The 24,321-nt window shown below is 34.7% G+C and overlaps 1 protein-coding gene across 2 annotated transcripts in view; it reads right to left on the bottom strand.

Annotated features, from left to right (window-relative positions):
• Nucleotides 1-360: 360 nt before the first annotated feature.
• The window catches only part of SLC12A2 (solute carrier family 12 member 2), a 109,998-nt gene continuing 86,037 nt past the window's right edge, over nt 361-24,321 (bottom strand). The window contains exons 18-27 of one of the 2 annotated variants that reach the window (XM_042934240.1): nt 21,817-21,923; nt 17,813-17,892; nt 15,221-15,346; nt 12,103-12,150; nt 10,490-10,612; nt 8,965-9,076; nt 6,896-6,982; nt 5,498-5,633; nt 5,115-5,182; nt 361-3,275 (exon numbers count right to left, since the gene is read on the bottom strand). In XM_042934240.1, the coding sequence (XP_042790174.1) occupies nt 3,140-3,275; nt 5,115-5,182; nt 5,498-5,633; nt 6,896-6,982; nt 8,965-9,076; nt 10,490-10,612; nt 12,103-12,150; nt 15,221-15,346; nt 17,813-17,892; nt 21,817-21,923 (1,023 nt within the window). In that variant the 3' untranslated portion in view covers nt 361-3,139. The remainder of the gene's footprint in view (nt 3,276-5,114; nt 5,183-5,497; nt 5,634-6,895; nt 6,983-8,964; nt 9,077-10,489; nt 10,613-12,102; nt 12,151-15,220; nt 15,347-17,812; nt 17,893-21,816; nt 21,924-24,321) is intronic. The other variant, XM_042934249.1, reaches the window with a different exon arrangement.

Genomic DNA, 24,321 nt, shown 5'->3' with positions numbered 1-24,321 from the left:
CAGGAAACTCCCTACATTGCACCAAGTTGCTTTCTCAAGAGTAAAACAGAGATAACTTAACCGCCCTGCATATATGACATGCTTACTATAATGTTCAAATAAAAGAAAGCGAAAATGTTTTATAGAATCGCTAATCAGCTTAGCCAAAAGTCTTCCGAAGAAAAGACAGGGACTATGAGGCTTAGGGACAAAGGCCCAGGGATAGCAAACAATTTCAAACAACTTTTCCAAGGCATGAATATTACAGTAAAAGCCACCAAAAAACTCTGATATTGTGAAATAACAGTCCTATAAATGAGGGTATATCACAAAGTTGACAAAGATTTCCAAAACAGATAAAATAGAAGAGTAGACATTAAGTAGTTTTAATGAATCCACTTCCTTTATTGCAGTAACCTCTGTACAAGCAGCAACTGCAATATTCCACATTAAAACGTTAGAAAAGCAGGTGTGTGACAGTTATAGTACAGTATTATCAAAATATTACATTTTCAAACTTAGTAGATCAACATCCACCAGAGCTCAAATCTTTAAATTATTTCCATAGTCTTTAAAAATATGTAACGTCAGAAAGCATATAAAAAGAACGTAAAAGGAAACCTAAAGTACAAATGAAATAATGTAACAAATAAATATTTGATTTAATTAACCCTTAATAATCAGCTTAACACCACCATTCTCTCTAAACCCGGTATTTACCTATAGAAATAATGAACTGTCCAATGCCATTGCATATTTATTTCCAAGTTATCACCAATGATTAGAATTAAAAAAAAATGGCATTAAAATAATCAAATTCAGCATAAATAAAACAGAGTAGAATAGCTTCAACACTAGCTAGCATCTCTAAGAATTGTTGAAATTTATTAGAGTACTACAACAACCTTGAAAATTTTGACCTGGTGTCTAGTGTTAAGTGAAAGTAATGCATTTTTTTTTAAGTGAAAAGCTTCTTACATTATTTCACAGACAATATTACCCTCCCCCCATTATGCATATTTAGATATATTTTATGTACTTTATACACATATGTATGACGCATGACATTTGGTTCCTGCAGTACAGATCACAATGATGGTTTCCTGAATGGGAAAAATTCCAGAAAAAAAAAAAAAAAAAAGTAAGTGTACCTGTGCACATTTCAAGATAGCAGCACTCAATTCATGCCCTATTATCCATTTAAAAAGTTCAAACACGATATTGTTTACTGAATAATATGACATTTCTACTGTCTTTCCCCAAAACACTACAAAACCTGCAATAAAATGGAACAATGCTGTGAGTTATAATGTAGGGAAAAAAATTTGGAAAAACAATTACTTCATTTTAACATTCTGAATTCAAAATTATCATCAGATCTCCACTTGTCTATTCATTTAGTTTATGCTCACGCAGCAGAAAGACTGCACTATTGACAACAATAGTAATTTTATGGATTTCTATCAAGATTCATGAAAACCTGCATACATTCTTCACCACGGAGACTTATGCCAATGAACTCACTGAACAGTACTGTAGCGGACGTGTTCTCCATTTTCTAACTGAACAGTAACTGTGTGAAGTTACATGCCCTTCCAATGATCACCTTTGTTCTCCAGGAAACCTGTTACCTTTCAATCTCATTTTGAACTTATGTTTACCAAAACAAAAAAATTTTAATCTAATGAATCTTGGATCACTTTAAAATGCAAAAACACCAGCAACATAAACGTCATTATATACACATATGCATCTGTGTATGCATATACGTATGCATACACACATACATATATGCAGACATCTATCCCTTGAAATGTTTTTAGGAAATCCTTCCTTGAATAAAAAATGAAAAACTTCACATTGATAATTGTATATAAAGCTTTTAGTAACAGTGCGTATGCACTGTCAAAATTGTACTAGTAGACTATGATGTCAAAACAGACATTCCAAAAGCACAAACTGGCAGTTTTTCTTAACACAAAAGTTTTAAAGTATTAAGAATGGATTAAATTTAAATGTTCAGAATAATCTGTTCAAACCTGAGTATATTAATTAAGACTAAGTATACTTGACAATTGAATGAATTAAGCCTAAAAACATTTCATTAAGAAACCAGTGGTCCATTTAACCATTTGATGAAACATTAAATATTTTAATGATTTATAAACGACGGTACAGTGGGATTCCACATATTGTTTACTGAAATAGTCTATTTGATGACATTATTTTATCTAATTTTCCTCGAGAAAAATCTTTTAGCATTTCTTAAAAGTCCCTCAAGATTTGAGGAAAACTATAAATTAGGACAGATCTCCCTTCTAATAGATACAAATGATTTTGAGGACTTTGGTCTGAAGAATGACAACAGGAGATTTTTCAGTATGGTATATAGAAGTACTGGATAAATCTTCAACTGTCCCTAAGATTTCAAATAAAAATACAAATAGCCAATTAGAGATTAAAAAAAAACAAAACAAAGAAAGGTTTATTGGGTCTTTTTTTTCCTAGATCTACATTTTATATAAACCCACAGAAACCTAACCTTTGGGGTCACTTTTGGGTTATCATTTTTTTTTTTTTTTTGCATTTTTCATTAATTTGCCCTAATTCTCATCTTTAGTATCTAACAGATACCTTTACAAAAGTAATAGAAAACATACAGTACTCAACACTAATTGGTCAATGGAAGAAGAAAAGCAGTGTCCATTTCATTTCACGGTGGAAGAGACTAGAAATAAAAATAATAGCTGACGGCAAAATTTGACATTCTGTAAATTTATAAAAGAGGATATATGGATGAAATTTGGTTAATTTCAGAAGGCACCTCAAGGCTAAAGGCTTTTTGTACTCCTCTCATCAATCAAAAAATAACACACTTTTATTGCTATTCAAGTAGCAAAGGAAAACTTTACTCTCATGAGCTTCAGTCCAGCAACAAGGAATCATCATCATTCATTCAGATTGAAATACAGACTTGACTAAAACTGAAGTCTCCATACACGGATCAATGGAGCAACTTCCCTGTGTGCTTTCAAATTAATGAAATAGTGAAAGAAAAGTCACAGTTTGCCATTGTGACGTTAATGTGTCATTGAAGATTTCAGTTACTCCACTGGGCACTAAAGTACCATCTGGAGGGCTGTCCACTGTGTCGGAACACTTAAGAATAGAAGGTAAGGACACTCTGATGATTCCCACGGACTAGGAGAATTGGCGGTAGGTCCTTTGATAGAGCTTCTAACCAGGCCATATAGAGAGCACTTGACACAGCACCTTTCCTAGCAACTGGGAGACTCCTGGTATCAAAAAGAGAAAGGAAATTAGGCAATGCATTTAAGTTGAAAATAGAAAATGTAATAAAAATTATATATGGAGTCCCTACTAATATTAACTAAAAATTACTTTGGTTAGTTACACATTGTTTTTGAGCGTGGCAAATTCTGAACATAGCGTAACAATGACTATACTCATAGATCACTATTCTCCCTTTCACATGTCTGAACAAAAGATTTTTAAAATTTATCCCTAAGAATAGAAATAAGTATTTCTATCAACTGTAGCACATTTCATATCTAACGCTAAACCTCACATTTTCCCTTCTTCATTAAGGACAGAATTCTTTTAGGAGAAAGGGCTGTTTCTATCTGAATTTTGAAAGCAGAAACTACACATGGATAAACAAAACTGAAACATAATTAATTCTATGTATTAATTTTCAACTTCTCTTATTTCTCTGGGCTTTCATTAATTTTCTTAGTGTTTATTTTTGAGAGAGAAAGTGCAAGTAGGGGAGGGACAGTGAGAGAAGGGGACAGAGGAGTTGAAGCAGGATCCTGACTGACAGCAGTGAGCCCAACACAGGGCCCGAACCCACGAACCATGAGATCATGACCTGAGCTGAAGTCAGACACTCAATGGACTGAGCCACTCAAATGTCTGGTCTTTCATTCCTATTTGTAGATAGTGGTAGCAGTCACCAGTTGCCCTATCAACTGTTTCTCTCTAGACTTCTGTTTTAGCATATTCCATTACAGTATCTGATCATTAGCAGCAAAACTTGAAATCTTCTGGTGTATTGTTTTTTTGTTAATCAAAACAACATTTCTCTAGTATTATTTTATTTTATCATTTGGGATGTTTTTGGAGGACTGAGTTTTTTTTTTTTTTGTTTAACCTATTGAAGGACCCAGGCTCCATGACAGAAAATTCAGGTTCAAGTAATACCTACCGAATCTGATTTAGTGAGGAAAAAAAAAAAAGCTAGAGAGCATTAACATCTATATTCAATGCAAGGACAGAGTGTCTGTATGTAAAGTTTGTGTGTGGAAAACTGGGGGAGCAGATTCAGACAGGAACCACTTTTTACATTAAACCCCCAAGGTAACTTTATGGTGTTATTTCTATGAGGCTGCTGCCTGGAGTCTACAATTTTTTTTTAAGATTTTTTAAAAATCTAAGGCAAGTTTAATAGTAAAAAACTGATTTGGAGGGGTGCTTGGGTGGCTCAGTCATTCATTAAACATCTGACTTCGGCTCAGGTCATGATCTCACAGTTCGTGAGTTAAGTCTGGCATCAGATGAGCTTGAGTGCCGTTTCAGGTGAGCTGGGCTTCTCTCTCTGCCCCTTGCTTACTTGTGCCTTCTCTTTCTCAAAAAAAAAAAGAAAAAAATTATTTTAAGTCAGTACAATCCACCCCTCAATGTCACACTCAAATTCACAACCCCAGATCAAGAAAGGCACGCTCTACAGACTCAGCCAGCCAGGTGCCCTCCACCACCTCAGGGTCCAAAGTTTAACTTGAGGTCCTCGTACCCCACATATGATGGAGTGTCCTCAAAGCCAAGGAGTTTTTAAAAGGTGGGAAAAAGAAGAAAGGAAAAATTCCATAATAAACTATTGTGGTAAAGAATTACTTAGATTCATATAAGCTTAAGATTTTTGCTTTTCTTTCCTCCTACCTTAAGTGATTTTTCCGTATGCTTGAAGTGTATTAACAAAAGTTTGTTTTTCCTACTTATAACCACTATTATCATTACTGGGAAATATATACGTATGTACTTGTTATGGCAATTAATCCTAATCGCATTATCATAAAATGAATACCGAAGAAAATCTTAGTATAGACATTACTTACATGACAATGATATTAGCTGTACTTGAATGTTCCTTTAATAATTCATTTAACCTTATCTGCCGATAGGTCTGAAAGGAAATAAGACAAAGTCATTCCTAGACCATTGGAAAAGTGGAATCTAGTGTGGTTCAGAGAACTATATAGAAGTAAGCAAAAAGAAACCAAAATAATTTTGGTGTAATAAAAGTATCTGTTCCCTAGTTTAAAAAAGACCTAATGATTTACACACACTGTTCACATACAGATCCAACTTAGAGGAGACTGAATTTACAAGACCGGTTCCTCCCATAACAAATTATAGTTCTTGATACTTCTATCTTAACATATTTTTTAAAAAAAATCAATGGAAGATTAATGAAAAGAAAGCAGAAGAGAAATAATACCTTGGTCTTATAAAGTTCAAGCTCATTATCTGTTATTCGCCATGGCTCATCTTCTTTCATTTTATCTGCAATATCTTGTTCTTTGTCATCTTCATGAAGTCTATACGGCTCAATCATTTCATCAAATGCTACAATACTTAAAAAAAACTGACAATCACAATCTGAATTACTTAACACTAAGATCGTAAATGCTAAATCAGAATTTGAGAAGTCAGTGTTTTCCATCTCTCCTGCTCACTTCCACACCCTAATTATAACCATCTCTTTGGCAACTTATTCAGAAAACAGCCATCTCTAGTTTCTCAAATTGATTAGAGATTTAGAACCATATTCACAATAACAGAATTGTAATTTGAACTGCTAACAACGATCTCTCTGTATCTACTCCCTGCTCCTATGCCCACTCCCCTGTCAACCTACATACATTTCCATCACCTTAGCTAAGATGATCCTTTTGAGCAATACGTCAAATTGTGTTGTTCCTTTACTCAAAATATTCAAAACCTTTCCTAGTTCAAGTACCACTGAATGAAAGGAGCAGTAGTAGGAGAAAAGGTACTAGAATATTCTGAAGGTAGGAACACACAGATACTTAACATTTAAGAAGATGCACAATTAATCTCTAGATACAAAGGTAATTTAATAGGATAAGAGACAGTAAAAGAACATAAACACTCTAATCCCCTACGAATGTGAAAAATATTTTTCAGTATCAAGTTTCATACAAAGTTCCTGGCATATATTGTTTTATAAAAGGAAACAAATCCTTCCCTGATTATAAGCTTACAAAGTATACCTTATTATTTTCTATTTAAGATAAATTCTTTAAACCAGCTTCATCATTTATTCAACAATTTACTTGAGAATAATTAAAATTATGCCTGGTAACATAAATATACATATTATTATAACAATCTCTACGTACCATTTTCAGGTAGATTATTCCATGAGTATACTTTCCCTTGACCCTTGAGAATTCTGATTGCAACTATTATAGGCTAATTTTTGATTCTCCTATTTTACTAATAAGGCAAAACAGTGAAAAGTAATATATAATGTGGAGTAGGAATTGAGTGAGTGGTGGTAATGAATATAGGCATGAACAGTGGAAATTCAAAGAACCATGTGGAATTTCTGTGGCATTAGGATTTTCAGAAATTACTTGTAAAGCACTAACTGAATTCTCTGAAAACTGAAAGCCCTTACACTTACTTTAGTAACAGCTACAGGCATGCCAACTGTCAGTACCAGATTTAAAAAAGTTGACTTCACATGCTAACAGCAGGTAAAACCTCCAGGTAATTAGTTTAAGTTGAATGATCTGTTACTGGAATATGTGAGTAGGTCATCCATAAAAGAATCAGTTATCTATACAGAGTAATTTATCCAACAACTTACTTTTCTTTCTTTGGTTTAGTATTAATATCTCCTAAGACCATGATATCAGAGAAGTCTATCCGGAACTTACTAAGCAAAGTAGCCATCCTAAAACAAAAATGAAAAGCATTGAGATACATAAAAGCTGCATCTATGTATTTTTATTCCATTTCAGGCTGAATCACTGTATCTGAAAAGCATCATTTATAGGAAAACTGTATCAGGTGCTGAATAAAGTTCATCTGTGTTAGTTCACACCGTACATTCAACTGAGTAGAACTCAAAATTCCCTGAGTAGAGACTCTGGTTATATTCTTTCACTTTCTCTGAATCGCTCCTTAGGATCTAATCATGAATGGAAAGACAGTAATAATGAAATTTGGAAGGCAACTAGTTTTTAAATTTAATTTTTGTCACAAGGAGTCAGAGATACAGGCTTTCAGTTACAGAATGAACAAGTCACGAAGAAGAAAGGTACAGCCTGGGGAATATAGTCAATGGTATTTTCATAGCGCTGTACAGGGACAGATGGTAGCAATCCTGGGGTGAGCACGACATAAAGAGATATGGAATCACTATGTTGCCCGCCTGAAACCAACAATAATATATGTCAACTATACTTCAGTTAAAACTTTTAGACAGATTATATTGGTGACTATACGGATTTCCGCAAAAACTAGTAAACAGTTGTTAAGTTTAATTATTTTTCGATTCTTCTTCCATCCATGAAGAATGCCTATCTCAAGACCCAAACAGGACTTTTGGGGGCCATCAAAAGCTGTAACTAATGGCAGATCAAGTTCACAGCATTTTTGAGGGGGAGGGGGACTGGGACAGACATGAAAAAGAAGCTCCAACAAGCCTCTGACTTTTCAGTAAAGATATACCTTTTCAGAGGCATAGATGGCAAGGAAACCTTGGTGGCACCAACAAAAAAGTGGAAAAAAACACAAAGGAAAAGCTGTCAGCACAAGGGGATTCTATTTTTAAGAAAACAGAGTTTTCTAAATTAAGACATTAGAAAACAGACTTGCTCCAGGTTTAACTTTTGAATTATTTCTAGTATTTCTTGCATAATTCACTATGTGAGATGACTCGACATTTAGTTGAATTCCAGTGTAGATCTATTAAGTGCCTGCTATGTGTCACTGGGCCCACGAAACTCAAATCTAAGATACAAAAATAAATTAATACAGTACCTAGAATGCAGCGAGTGATACCAAATATACCGTTACTGAGGAAGGAAGGGTAACAACTAATGGGGAGACAATGGTATAAAAATAAAACACATTAGGGCAAGTGTCACGAAGAAAGTGACGGCAATGCTGGACTTGAAAGTCTGGAGTGTTTCATGAGAGGAGCTGTTTACAGTAGAGATGAGAGCAGAGAGGGGTACAAGCCTGGGACAGCATGTGTGTTCAGGGCAGGTGCACCAGTGCGCACCACAGTGAGGGGTAAGACACAGTGTGGAGAACAGGACAGAGGGTTTGGGCTTTGTCATATTTTAGCACAGGCTTTCTATGGAATGTAACAGAGAGGAAATTCCAAGTATTTGGGCAGAGGCATCTTGTCATCAGAGCTCTACTTTTCAAACGTGAACTCAAGAGAAGAGTGTATAGTGTATGCTGAAAAGGTCAGGGACGAGGTGTGGGGTATGTAGCAAATCACTCCAACCAGAAATAGAATGGGGACAGTACAGCGGGAGTAAGACAAGGGATGACCGCGGCATCCTTCATTTCTGTTGTCTTCAAGTCTACAGAATGTATCTCACACAGGAATATGTGATTTGGAGGCACATCCACTGATTTTTTTTACATGCCTAACATTTAAATGCTGCAAATTTTTAACAAAGACTTTCTAAAATGTCAATATATGAAAAAATATTAGGAATCAGTAAAATGAACTATCTACAACTTAAACATAAAGATTAAATTAAAGAGAATGAGGTTTTAGTTGTTTAACAAGATTTTCAGCTTCAGTATAGGACAGCCTGACTGACATTTTCTGGACTGTGTCTTTTTTATACTATCAAATATACTGTAATAGTGAAGTATGGCTAGATTAATGCTCTTCTATTTAAATACACTTACGCTCTCCGGTCATGGTCTATTCGGTTTATTTTCCCACCAATGAACACTCTGATCTTACAGTCTTTCCACTTTTTCTTGGTAGTCAGAAGGTAAGGTATCAATAAGGTCAAACCTAAATCATAAAAATATAAAAAATCATTCACGAAATGCTAATTTCTCAATTAAGACCTTTTAATTCAATTTAATCTCTAAAAGAATGTCTGCTACAACTCTGCATTAAACAATATTTTTCTATCTGTTCTTCCTTAATAATTCTGACAGAAAGCCATGAGGTAGGCCTGAACAAGGAGGGAAGCCCAATGGAACCGGGAGGTTAGTCACATACAGGAGGACTCAGGAACTGAGAGTCTTCACTGAACCTAGTGGGAGCCAGGTTTCTCTCTCAAATGAGAACTCCAAGAAGGAAGAAGCTGGATAAAACCCTGCAGTGTTTAAACTGGAATGGGTGTTCAATCTATACTTACATGTACTAACATATCTATGGTAAGTTTCTGAGACCCGTCTACTGAGAGGGCCTGGGAGCAGTGACACTGCAGTGGCAATGAGCGTATCTTTGTTTCTATATAGCATTCTCCACTAAGAGCAGTCAGCGTTCCTCGGGTAAAAGGTGACTCAATGGCTGGTACAGGCAAAGTACAAAAGTAAGTCTGGAACATCTTATGATTGGGAAATGACAAATGGACACACAAGTCAGACTACAGAGGATCTTGCTGGCCAAATATGGAAACGATCTGAACATCAAAACAAATAATGAGAATGACAAATCATCTCACACTGAATACAGTCTATGAGTTCACAAAGATAGAAAAAAAGAGAAAGCTCTTCCTTACAGTAAGAAGCCAACTAAGAGGAAGAAATAACAGGATTCGAAAATCATCATTTGGCAACCACAAACACACCACACCAATGATAAGAGCAGGCCAAAGTATCAAAGGATGCTGAAGATGGTGGTAAAAGTTGTAGTAATGATGGTATATTTACCTAATCCAAAAGCAAATCCCCATCCACTAATATGTGTAATTAAAAAGGGGAAACAGTAACTTTTCATTCTAAAAATCTAGTGAAAACCACCTTACTCAATGGTCAAAGCTAACTTCACCAGTCATGAGCCAAAACAAACATCATGTCCCACTTGAGATATAGACAGAAGAGCATAGTGTCACTTCTGTAATATTTCTACCATAAACCTACATAATGTATACTAATTATGACAAAAGATTAAATGGTACTTCAAATCTAGTGACATTCTCAGACTGGTCGATTGAAAAAAAAAAAACAACAAAAACCAAAAAATCTTAAGGTCATGAGCTCAAGAAGTAGGCAACTTGCAAAGTGAAGGACACTGAAGAGGTAACAGTTAAGTGCAACACCTGATTCTGAAACTAATCCTGGTGCTTTGGGGAATGTTGACAAAACTGGAAAGGGGTCTAGGGATGAAGAGGACACGTCATTTCTTAGTACTATTCCCATAGTCCCACAACTTCACTACATGTAAAACTGCTAAAAAGCATGGTAACAACCTTACCTCCATCATCAAAAAGCCACCAGACATCAATAGTGTTCTTTCCTTGTTTTTTCTGAAACTGTGTACTAGCTTCAAGAAGCTTTTGGTCAGCTACATTTAAGGGCACAGCAGGGCCTTTGGATTCTAAAGGATGAAGCAGAAAAAGAACATGTAAGGGAGATAAATACTCAAGTCTCTTTTGCTGAATTCCTATAATTCCCTAACTCTTGTATATTTAAATGTTTATAATGCAGACAGTTGTATATGGCATCCATCATAAGCTTTCAGTGGTTTATAATTTAAATGTACTTTCGAAAGACGTTCACAGATAAATACATCTTTACAACAGCTTAACTCATCCAAATTATCTTGCCTAATTTCTAATATTTTGAAGCATTCTTAATGAAAGAGAAGCAATGATACCAATACCAATCAAGAATATTATAATTGACTGCTAGATTTTAATTTTTGAGAAGTTGTTTTACGCTAACTGGACAAATGAGGCTTATGCCTATTCCATGAACATATCACTTTTATAATCTTTTTCCTCAGTAATTTAAAGATCAAAAAATTATTTTACATAAAATGTCATCATTAATATAAGATCAAAAAATTATTTTACTTAAAATGCCATCATTAATATAAAAGACAGAGGGAAGTGGAAGACGAATGAATACAATCTAACAATTATCACAGTGAAACCTCTGAGTCTAAGCAAACACCCTCATCTTTACCTAACTTGACCCCTTGGTTTGTGATGCAAAAAGCTAAAGCCATATAATCACACATCTTTCTCTGAGGCACAGAAAGATGGTAGAACTCCTTGGAGGGCACCACGTGCTGCAGATCTAAAGAGCAATATACCAAGGAAGTTCCCACGTTCTCAGGAATTAAAAACTTAAAAAAAAAAAAAAAAAAACCAAAAAACTCAGCACTGACTCTATGAGCAAGCAAATGACTATTATGAGACTCCTACAGCAAATTTTTAAAAGCAGGAATCCACAGGAGGAAATCTGATCGTTTCTGCAGGATGTCTGTCATTCACTTCTCATGCTGCCATGATACACGCAAACATGACGAATGATTGTGCATGATGACATAATATGGCTGCCAAACCACACTGCTCCGTAACTCTCACCTCTATCTCCTTCTCATAAAAGTCATGCCCGGGGACATGACTGTGTATCTCCCAAACGCAGCAGGGCTGTGAGAAATATTGTAATTTTTGAAATGAAAAATATATTAGTATCAAAATTAAGGGCTTGGCTTGGTACACCTGATGGTAAAGAATGCAAGTGACACTGGCAAAGAGACCCATTTCAGTGTCTCTGTTTAGCACCTAAACCATGCAGTTTAAAATAAGAAACTGGTATTGACAGTCAAGGTTTGAGTATTTCAGAAATGCTATGATGATTTAAAATAATTTGCCTTTGATACACTCCCTTTCCCTGGGATGACTTATACTTTTTAGTTGGACTAAAGATAATGTTTCTAATCTGCATTCAATAAATAAGTGTAGCATCACCTTGCCATGGAAATAAAAACTAAGGTAAAAAAAGAAAATAGCAAAGTTGGAATTAAAGAGTTAACAGTATGAAAAAGGGGATTAAAACAAAATGATGAAAAATGCCTGCCTTTTTTCAACAGTGGTTGAGTTGGAGTCTTGCCATCCTCTTCCTCATCTAGATTATGTTTAAAAAACACAAAATATAAGTTAATTGTCTTTATATTAATAATGAAAATGTAAATAGAGCACATTTATAAACAGAGCATAGTATGATGAGACAGTCTGTGAAAAATCAAGACTGAAAATACTTATCTTCTACACTGAGTGTTGAGGAGTTTTAAAAGCAAACATATTTTAGACCCCTCCAACAGGGCTACTGATGAACGCTCACCCCTACATTGTATTCCTGTAAAACTGACAAAAACTGGAACACGATTTTTAAACTTGTAAATGTTCATACTTGAAATCAGTTGAAAAGAATTTCAACTATGGCTTATAGAATTGAAATAGGACGTTAAAAACTGACACTGCAGATAACACATGAATTTTAAACACTGCCACTGCATCACTGGGCAAATGACTGAAAAGTTACTTTTAGAAACGTTTAATGGATATCCGGTCCTTGTAAAAACTAATCCCCACTTGAAACAGGAAGGAATTTGATCAGAGACAGAGTCTTTTGGTTTATATAAAATACTATTTATACATATATACATCAATTGATATATAAAACGTAAGCATATATATACATGTATATATGTTTGTATGCATGTACTGGTCCATCTGTATTTAGGTATCTTTAAGTATTTTCTTGGGGTTAACAGTTTTGCTAATCTCAGGTTCTTCTTCAGATAAGCTTTATGTGAGGTGTCTGAGGCATGTAAAACTCCGGACCCGGACAGGGAAGAGTACACTGCTCTGGAGTCAAGTGGCTCCCAGGGTTCCAGGATTCCCTCTAACGCTTTTCCTGGCTGCGTCAGCTTGAAGTGGTTAGTTAACTCCTCACTTTCCTTGTTAGTAAAAGGGTGAACAATACATACCTCTTCAGATCATTATGCTGCAAGCATTAAAGCCCTTAGCTCAGTGCCTAGCACAAAGTAAGTATTCAAAGGGCGCTCTTTCTGTCCCCTTGCATGCTGTGTGCCACAGTAACCAAGAAAGACATACCGAACACCTGTAATTATATGGTGACTACACAAGAATGTTTCTAATTCTGAACACCTTTAAATTATATAAACTTTTCTATAGTTTCTATGTTAATTTTGAAAGTAACTGGCTACATAGAAAATAAACACAAAATAAAATTAATGCTATTTTTGAATGCTAATTTCTTATGCCTCTTAGGGAACATTTCAATTATTATATTTAATTTTATAGGATTATGTATTATTGTTCTTATAAAGTAGATATTTGATACTGTCTTTGATGATAGTAAAAATAACAATTATAGGGGCGCCTGGGTGGCGTAGTCGGTTAAGCGTCCGACTTCAGCCAGGTCACGATCTCGCACTCCGTGAGTTCGAGCCCCGCGTCAGGCTCTGGGCTGATGGCTCGGAGCCTGGAGCCTGTTTCCGATTCTGTGCCTCCCTCTCTCTTTGCCCCTCCCCGTTCATGCTCTGTCTCTCTCTGTCCCAAAAATAAATAAAAAACGTTGAAAAAAATTTAAAAAAAAAAAAAAAAAAAAAAAAAAATAACAATTATAAATATAAATACGGACATTGTGTATTTATTTCAGAGACCTCAAAAAATGTTAAGGAAATCCTGACACTTAAAAAATAATTTACACTAAGATATTTAAAGGTATCTGAAGGTAATAAAGCTATTGACATTTTCAAAATAAAAAGGTGAGCAGGTATTTACTCACCCCAGGTTCCTACTCTAAAAATAATGACTTCCCAAGACTGTGGCACACAGTAATGAGCTACTGTGTAGAAAACACCTACTGCAATGTGAAAGGCACAGAGTAGATGCTTGATGACTATTACTTCTTCCTTTCCCATCATAGTTTTACCTATCAATTCCTAACAGATTCTGTAAAGAAAGGATCGGTTTTAAGAAAAAGAAAATGATAACAAAAATAAAAAGAGAAAATGAGAGCATGTATACCATAAACTAAAAGTAAATGCAGGAACATTAAAAGCAGTTTTAGAATCTTTCATAGAGTTTTGAGATGAAACAGGAAACAAATTATAATCAAGCCAGCAAAGAACTTAAAGGGAAAAGAGGTCTCAACTAAAGCCTCAACTACCACTACTCTGAGCAGCCAATGTAAATAAGGAGCAAAGAAATATTAAGTAACAGCAGTGCTTCTATGTAATCTGGGGAAGATTGATTTCACAGCGACAGGATTTGTCCAAAGTGATCAATTTCAGAAAAAGAATAGTAATTCTTTGATAGGAATCAAAAAAGCATGATATGGTTTGATGATTTACAGTGCAGATTTTTCTTGTTGCGTGCCAGCTGGGACCAGGACAGATGGAGATACTGACTGAACAGAGGTAGGAGAGTGAGGGCGGGACAGTAAGATTTGGAAGTCATCCCTCTTTCCGTCTTGTAAACATGACACAGATTTATGGATGAAATTATCTCAGCGTCTCAGGAGATTTGGAGACCTTTGTGTGGCCTGAATCACATGGGCCACCAGGGGTAGTAGGTGTGCAATTATGGCCAAACAGTTCAGTAACCAAACACCAATAGCATGTTCCTTCAGAGACTAAGTGAGGAATACAACTGCATGTGATTTTTTATTACATGGTTTTACCTCAACAACTCCAGGTGCAGTAGATGTAAAAAGTATTCTAAATATGTCAGAACATAAACAAAATCCCTGGTATTTCAGTATCTTGATTTACAAAAAAATTATGTAGATTTGTGGTCAACTTAATTTCTTCCAGGGTTATCTTATGCTCTATCACATTACTCTAAAATTACCATGTTACTTTCCAAGTTCAGATTTAACCTAGGCTTTAAATTAAATTGCTTCACTTAAAGCATATATAAAAATATACAAGCAGGTATTAGTGTAGTATATAATTAATTGGCATGGCTTCTGTTCTACGATCGACTTTAGTATTTTAAAAATAGCTAATCATGTTGTAGCCATCCATTTTACCTCATCTACTAGAAATGAACAGTACAAATGAGAGAATGGGTTACTTAATAAGACATGTTATATATAATAAAAACCATTTCTCCCCAAATTAAACATTACCATTAATAACATTTCTTGTCTGAATAAAAATTACCTTTGTGTGTAACACTTTTCTCATCGGATGGCTTGGAGGTATCTAAATCCGATTTTTTACTGTACTCCATACTTAGTACCACATCCTTGACACCGGGAGATTTCTCTTGTGAAGACAATAATTCTTCTATGGACATGAAAGTAATCAAATTATTATCCAAATCTTATTTTAGCCATTAATTAAAGCACCATGGTATATTAATTAAATAACAGTTCACAGCACAGTTTAGGAAGAAATAGTAAGTTTACAGTACATGATTTCTTAGGTAAACAAATGTGATAATCTGAAAGAACTATTCACTCAAATATCTTGAGCCACGGCTAAGTATCAGACATGTGAATTAGGTGCTGAGGAATTAGTAATGAGTGAGATTCAAAGAGCATAAAAGTGTGGCAGACAAAAGAATAGTGTATAGAATGTGAATAAATTCTACTCTCAAAGTCATTTACACATGTAAAAAATGTAAAATGTGACAAATGTTCACATATGTGTAAGATGACAAACAATACTGAAAAATTACACCCCTGACTACAGAGACAAAACCAGGACATCAACTCAGGGTAGAGTACCAGTTTTTCATTTTTAAAGCACTTTCTCCATTTTGTATCTTTTGAGAAGTAGTTAGTAAACAGTTAACTTCCACCATGAAAACATGCGACACGAAGACAAATGTCATAAGAAACTGATCGGTGACAGATAATCCTCATCACTGATTTGTATGTATGATGAGAAATAACAAGAGAAACGACTATGCTAAGAACTTCGCAGACATTTCTTTACAACAACCCTATGAAATAATCCCGGTTTTTTTTAAATTTTAATGTTTTATTTAAGTATCTCTACACCCAACGTGGGGCTAGAACTCTTAACCCCAAGATCAAGAGTCTCAGGCTCTTCTGACTGAGCCAGCCCAAGCACCCCAATAATTCTGTTTTAAGATATGAGGAAACTGAAGCTGGGAAGTCAGCAAATTTGCCCAGGCTACAGAGCTATGTACTAAGAGAAAAAGCTGGGATTTTCAAAGGAGATCTGACTCCAAAGCCTGTGCTCTTGATCCTGTGCTGAACCAAATTCCTGTGTCCAAATCCTGATGACGAATAACAAGACCTTCGAAACAATTTTCCTAATTGAAACACATGAAAATGTTTTCTTAAAGTTCTAGTCAGATTCAAATCACAGTGGATTACACAACTATATATGTAATTGATTAGTCAAATTGTCATACTTTTGAGAGTGACAGGGAACACAACTAATTGTGCAGTTAACAGGTACCCTAAACCTCAATTGCTGGCAGCTCATGAGAGAACTGAAACAGTATTTTGTAAGGCCTACTCCGGAGTAAGAAAATGCATTTTCAGCAAGCCATACTTTTGTGTTCCACGGATAAAGACCTCAAAGCGTTCCTTTCAAAACTGCACAATACCCTTAAAATGGTGGGAGGAGGGGGAGGATTACAACTGTTTAAATATATAAACAGGTGACAAAAGTTCATGATGTGCCTCTCAGCTATTTAGGCTTAGCTATTTTTGATGATTTAGTTAATTAATTGATAAGGGTAAAATATTAGGTATGCAATTTCTTAAACTTATAATACTTGTTAAACTACCAGGAAATCATCAAAGGGTATAGAATTTCCCAGTTTTTATTAAGGTGGCAAAAGTAATCAGTATACCTTAGTTAGGTTTAAAGTTTCATCTAAAAACATTTTTTTTGAATGCTTTAAAAATTACATAGTTGGAGAGGAGATTAGTGGGTATCAGGGGTTCATGATGGGGGAGAGATGAAGGGCATGGTGGGGGCATAAAGGAGTAGCACAAGAGAGATTTTTGCGGCAATCGAACAGTTTTGTATCTTGATTATGGTGCTGGTTATATGAATCAACCGCATGTGATACACGGCACAGAACTATACACATGTTCATGAGCACACACACACAAGTGTTAAGTAGAACTGGTGAAATCTGAATAAGGTGGGTAAATGGTCACAATGCCAGTTTCCTGGTTATGACGTATAATGATAGATATTCAATATGTTACCACTGGGAGCAATGGATGAAGGGTACAGAGGACCTCTCTGTTATTTCTTTTGTTACTTATTATGGATCTATAGTCATTTCAAAACGAAAAAGTTATGAAAAATGACTTATAGGGTCTTTTCTGAAGACAGAGAAAATGACATTACCAAGTTCAGTTTTCATTATTAATATACCTGTGTGTAAAAAAAGCATGACCTTCATAAACATGAAAATGATGATTTAGCAGTCATTAACATTTTTTTCTCTATAGTATTTATCATGTATTTTTATACATTTGGCCAATCTAAAACCATAACTCATGCTTATTTCTCTTAAACTTATGATTTACACTGAATTTTAGTCTCTCCATTAATAATCACCAGCCATCATCCAGGTTGGTGCCAACTCTGAAAAGATGGTGGAGCTGAAAAGATCTCACTTCCAAATGCCATACAGTAAGTACATGACACAAAACAGATAGTAAATGTTAAAGTTATTGAAGAATTTGTGAGAATGACATAGAACTAACAGAGTCATTTATATTTTTAAAGTAAAACATTTATTCCAGCAAGACTTACCTTGTGCTTGAAGATGAGATATATCCAGACCCTCTTTTAGGCGGATAACCACTACTCCATATTGTATGTCAAAGGCGTCACTATAATGGGGGTGGGGGGAGAATCAAAATCACAAAAATGTTAGTGTCCTCCTCTATAAAATGAAGGCAGTAAGAGATGATTTCTAAAACACCTTCAGCTTTAAATGTCTTATTTCTAACATATGCTTTTAAAAATACAGTGAGACCCATATAATGTCTGCTTCAAATTCTATACCATTCCCTTTCCTTTCTTCTGTTTCCTTTCTTCACTTAACTCTTAAAAACGAGTTAAGTGTACATCTTTATAGTCTTGACACTCTACCTACACCAGACATTTAAAGCGTGCCTGTACTATTATCCTATCTGAAACAAACTAAAATTACGGAAAAATAACATTCAATATTCCCACCATACTTAATTTAGGCTTACACCCTTAAAGCTAAGAGAAATACAAGAAGACAAAGCAAAGTGATTCCACTGAGAAAGAGAATAGAATATAAAGGAATGACTTCTGAAAGAAACCAGAGTATTTTTAAGTAATTCTCACATTTTTACAAAAATGTTTAAAAAGGTAATACAAAGATTTTATGTGCATTTGTAGACACGCATTCATATGTCATTTCGAGTTTTTTAAACACAAATGGGATCATCCTATAACACATGCAAAATCTATTAAAACCTCAAAGACAACTCTAAAACCAGACTTCAATTCTGGAAACTTTATGTTGAGACCATGAATCATGTGGATTCAAGTTTTTCTCAAATCTACTGAAAGAATTACAAATTCCTAAACTTTGGGTCATTCCCCAGAGTGTAACAGGCTTGAGTTTTATCTTTCATTATTATTTTTAATTATGAAGCAACCAATATTCATTATACTCAAAAAATTACATACAACCTAGTTCTATATAACCAAAAGAAAGGGCTAAAATGCTAAAAAAAAAAAAAAAAAAAAAAAAAATCAAATTTTTGTTCCCAGACACAAAGAAGAATACCTATCATTGTAAGAGATGTTTTATTGGTTTATTGATGTTTTTTGTTTTTGTTTTAAATCATTCTTATAATGAATTAGCTAAGGTCTGAAGAGATTTATCGGAAAATTAATGGACACAGTAACCTTCCTCAGCTGTATCCTGAAAGACCTAACGCTAGAGAAGAGTAACTACAAGTATTTGAAAAAATAGTTAATAAATCACAAATGACTTAAAATCAAGGTCCTTAAAGAAAAGCCAGTGAATATAGCTTCCCAAGTTTACCGTGGAATAAAGTAGCCAAATATTTTTGCTATAAACAAAGAAATTTCTCTAAGCTATAATTTGATTTGGAGTTTTAGCCTCTCCATGCTGTTACTAGGCATAGTAAATTAAGTAAACCTCAAGTGCTCAAAGTATTTATAATCAGAACCAAAACTTAAGTGTCACAAGATAAAAGCATAAGCAGTATCACTGCTTTGAAACTGACATCAATTTCTATGGCTCTGGAAACCAGAAAGCATCATTTTGCCTCTATTTTAATTGCTGCCTGCTGTATAATACTTAGAGTAATACTTGACTCTCAGAGCAAACATGCACTTCAAGTTCCTACAAGGTCAAAGTCAGAAAGACTCTTTTCTTTTCAGTGTTTCCATACGAGCAACTACAACTAACAGTGGAAGAATTATTTGTAAAAATGTCACTTTTTCTACATTTTGGGATAATTATTCCATCTCACTGCTCTTGCATCTTCAGAAAAGAGCACAGTCCATGTCAGATGGCCCACATGATTTAAAAGTTCACACTGTCCTTCCTTTCCTAGTCCTCACGTATGCAAAGTGGATAGGACAGAATTAGAAATGTAGGATGAAACCCCAAAGCTAAAGAGCAACCATAGTAGGTCAAAAATCAGAAAAGCTTTAATTTTACTAAAAGCATTTAATAATTACTTGGGAAAACTTATTCATTCTATACTTGCCTAATCAATATGAAGAGATTTTTTAAAAAGTATAACATCTGGTTACTCCCTCAAATAGATTTCAAGGTAGCTATGGACACAAAATTATCATATGTGATCCAGGTAAGTACTTATGGCTCCAACAGGAGTTCCAGTAAGGGAAATAACTCTACTTAGTTAAGGATAATCAGATCAAAATTCAGAGAAATAAGATCTGAACCTGGTCATAGAGCTACTTTGCCAAACACATTTTTTTTTTAAAAAAGTACAATTGTATGTAAAGAAAAACAAGATATGAAAGAATGAACAGTTCTGTTTCATCAGCATCTATAATAAGAAGAAATTATTCTCCAACCAAGGATTGTGGTGTGGGGCACCTGGTTGCCTCAGCTTGGGACTCTTGATCTTATGGTTGTGAGTTCGAGCCCCATGTTGGGTGTAGAGATTACTTAAAAAAAAAAACAAAACCCGAAAAACAAAAAACAAAAAAAAGAATGGTGGTGTGATGGACTCCTAAGTATGGAGAACAGAGGGGAGTTGGTGGAGGGATGGAAAAAAATAGGTGATGGGGATTAAGAGTACACTTATCATGATGGGCATTGAGTATTGCAGAGAATTGTTGAATCACAATATTATACACCTGAAACTAATGTAACACTAAATGTTACCATTGGAATTAAAATAAAAAAACTTAAAAATATAATGGTAGCGGCGCCTGGATGGCTCAGTCGGTTAAGCATCCGACTTTGGCTCAGGTCACAATCTCACGTCTCTTGAGTTCAAGCCCCATGTCAGGCTCTGTACTAACATCTTGAAGCCTGGAGCCTGCTTTGGATTCTGTTTCTCCCTTTCTGACCCTCCTCCACTTGTACTCTCTCTTTCTCTTTCTCAAAAAGAAGTAACATTTAAAGAAAATTAAAAAAAAACAAAACACAATGGTAGTGTGAAAGGGAATCCTTATCCTCTATAAAACAGTACAAATGAGATAAAAGGACCTGTTAAGCAAACCCAGAATACTAGGAAAAGGAAGTATTTCAAAATTAATAAGAAAATTGCCAAAAATAACAAGTTTTATTCTTTTTATTAAATAACTCACTTAGTTCCAACAAGCATTTGTGGTGGATTAAACAGATACATCCATAAAAATCAACTATAACATAAACCAGCTCAAGTCAGAAAGACAAAGTAACAAAAAAATAAAAAGAATGCACCAGACAATCCATACAAGGGAAGATGAAGTAATGTTAAACCAACACAAGCTGTCTGATAAATATCATTCATTTAAATTACACCAAGAAGTGAATTATAGACTCAAAATCTACACTTCACAAACAGGTTGAAAATCAAAGCATGTAAGTACATTTAAAAAATGTAAATGACTGGGGTGCCTGGCTGGCTCAGTCCGTTAAGCGTCCAACTTCAGCTCAGGTCATGATCTCACAGTTGGAGAGTTCGAGCCCTGCATTGGGCTCTGTGCTGAGCCTCCTTCAGAGTAGGTGTCTCCCTTTCTCCCTGCCCCTCCCCCACTGTTTCACTCTCTCTCAAAAATGAACATTAAAAAAATTTTATTAAAAAAAATGCAAATCACCTAATGCATAAATAAAGTAATAACATGTAAATCAGTGTGAGAGAATAAACCTAACCATCTGAAGGGTGATATCAATGATGAAATGCCCTCCTCAGCACCAGATACTATAATGACAGAATGCAAGGTGAGAGGTCTGACATTCGGGAAATCTGCAGAGCAACAGCTGTAAGGATACCCCAACTCTTTCTAACTTGAATGAGAAGCTAGAGTATATATGTCGTGTGCTCATTTGTACACGTGTGTGAATGTTCCAATGTATTAAGAGAGACAGAAACATCAATCAAAACATTTTGTGAATAGCTCGTCAAATGACAACCCAGATAACCGCATGTGATTCTTTTCATTCTTAGGCTTCTACGAGAAGAGAGCGTATTAAGAAAACAGGCTTCACAAACCACTGCAGGCTTTGAAAACCAGTGCAAGTTTTCATTTTCTGAACCAAGTTCCTGGATTAAAAGGATACTTACTGAAATATGTTTATGTACATATCCACATCTCTCATATCTGCTTGCAACCAATCTTTCTTAAATCCAAGGACAAGTGTGTTTGGTTTCATACGCCCAAGACCAGCAGCCTAAAACAAAGGAAAAACACAACTTTCAATATATACTATTCAGCAAAATATTTTATAAAGGATCAAATCCTCCAAATAGACGGGCTATAAACATTTATTTTTTAATTTTTATTCTTTTAATATTTATTTGAGAGTATACATATGTGCTCTCAAAATAAATTTAAAGATTAATTTTAATCTTTATTTAAAGATTAATCTATTGAAAGATTAACAATTAAATCTTAATTTCAAGATTAAATTAATCCAAGTATATATTATGTGATCATGTGCCAGACACTGTCCATACGATTGGGATAGCTAGCAATATCCTAACCATATAAAACTTAAAATCTTTCTCAAAACGTTCTCTCCATGCACAAATTTCTTTCAAAAAAGAAAGAATATCTATCCCACTAGATATTAAAAACAACTCTTTACCTTCATAGCTAAAAGACAATCATTGTTTTTTAAAACTATCTATTAGGTATCAAGATAGCCACTAACCACACAGACTTTTCTTTTTTCTTTTTTCTTTTTTTGGTAAAAGCAAAGCAAGAAACATCTTTGAGTTTTAGAGCTTTTTAAAGAACAAGGCCACAAGATAACCAATAACTTACTGATGATACAAAATAATGTCATTTTTATTCTTTTTCATCACAAACTTTTGTCACAACATAATAATTAAAAGGTTTTATTTTTATAAAATTAACAATCACACCCTGCGGCACTCTGTCCACTTGTTTCAACTTCATTATTTCAATAACTTTCCCTTGAATGACTGAGCACAGAAATTTGAAATGTATCACTCATCCCTAAATCCTTTGTAAATTCTAATCAAAGTAGTTATTCAGTCAGAAGTAATGCTTTCAGTTTCCATAAAATATCCTGTGTTTTAAAGAACAATTTATTACTGAAAATATGTCTTCTCTGGAAAACAGATTTCTTTAATGGTTCATAAAAGCAGTTTCTCATGGAACTCCATAATTGAAACTGATTTGGCAAAATACAATCCTCTGAAGCTTATTACAAACGTCTTTAGTTTCAAATATTCCCATTGTGTTGTTTCTTTGGATCTTCAGCAATGTTTTCTATGCATCTTTCACCAGAATTTGCTGACAAGAAATGTGTTTTAGTTTGTTATTATATTTTCCTGTGTATCATCATAACCATTTTTACTGCAGCAGAAAGAACTATTTCCACAATGGTACACAATGGCTTTTTATTTCTGTCTTTCACTATTAAGTAAAAATATTTCCAATCATTATGGTTACCTATTGAAATGTAGTTAAATACTGCTGTGAGATCTGTATTACTTTAAAAATTACTGAAAACAATACTTGTAGAGTTTTGGCTCCATGTCCTGGATGGTTAAAATGTTCAGCCATTAGGGATAGCTTTTATTTTTTTTTAATGTTTGTTTATTTTCAAAGAGAGAGACAGAGTGCAAGCGGAGGAGGGGCAGAGAGAGCAGGAGACACAGAATCCGAAGCCGGCTCCAGGCTCCGAGCTGTCAGCACAGAGCCCCACGCGGGTCCAAACTCACGAACCGCGAGATCAGGACCTGAGCCAAAGTTGGATGCTTACCCGAATGAGCTACCCAGGTGCCCCCAAATTAGTGACTGCTTTAAATTATCATTAGTTAATATCTCATGGCACAATATTTCTTGTAGATGTGGCTATAAGACATAATTTGTACATAATTTATATTTCTAATATTCTTATTGGTATAAGAATTAAATTATTTTGATCTATTTATTTCAGAAGAATTTAAAAGAACTTACCGTCTACCTCAAAAAGTGGCTGATGAAGAGGAAAGGTCACAAACATTCAGGATGTATTAAAGAGTATAATTCTGGGCTATTTTTGTGCAGGAAAAAAGGTAAAGTTATGTCTAGAGTGAGACTGTGAATGAGACCCACTTGATTTAAAGGGCCCCCATAATGTAATCTGTAATCTGAATTTTCAGTAAGGACAGTAAGTTTTTGCTCTTTGAAATAAAGGTTTAAAATTGACTGACAATTAAGTGGCTCCTGCCATTAAAAAAGAAAACAGAAAGATACAAATACACAAGGAAGCTAGCAGTGCTACTGGAGAAGACTGCCTCTTTTTTAAAATCGTGAATCTTGAGATTTATTGTGGAGCCTGGATACTTAAATGCTAAGTCAATGATACATGAATGCTTATAATCAGTAACTAGATAAATGAGAGAGAAACGAGAAGAGAGAGCATGAGTAAGGTAGAGTAAAAATGTTCAAAAGCGGTTTTTGACAAAGATTATAAACCTCTAATAAGACATACAGGCTTTTGCCACTGGATGTTAACAGGTTTCCAGAAGGTACAAAAGAAAGAGAAATACTGTCAGTGACAATTTACACTAAGAAGTCGGTGATTAATTCTGCAGAGATAATTCTCCTATATG

Source organism: Panthera leo, chromosome A1, assembly GCF_018350215.1.
Source record: "Panthera leo isolate Ple1 chromosome A1, P.leo_Ple1_pat1.1, whole genome shotgun sequence".
NCBI lineage: Eukaryota > Metazoa > Chordata > Mammalia > Carnivora > Felidae > Panthera > Panthera leo.
This window is presented reverse-complemented; position numbering and strand designations above follow the sequence as displayed.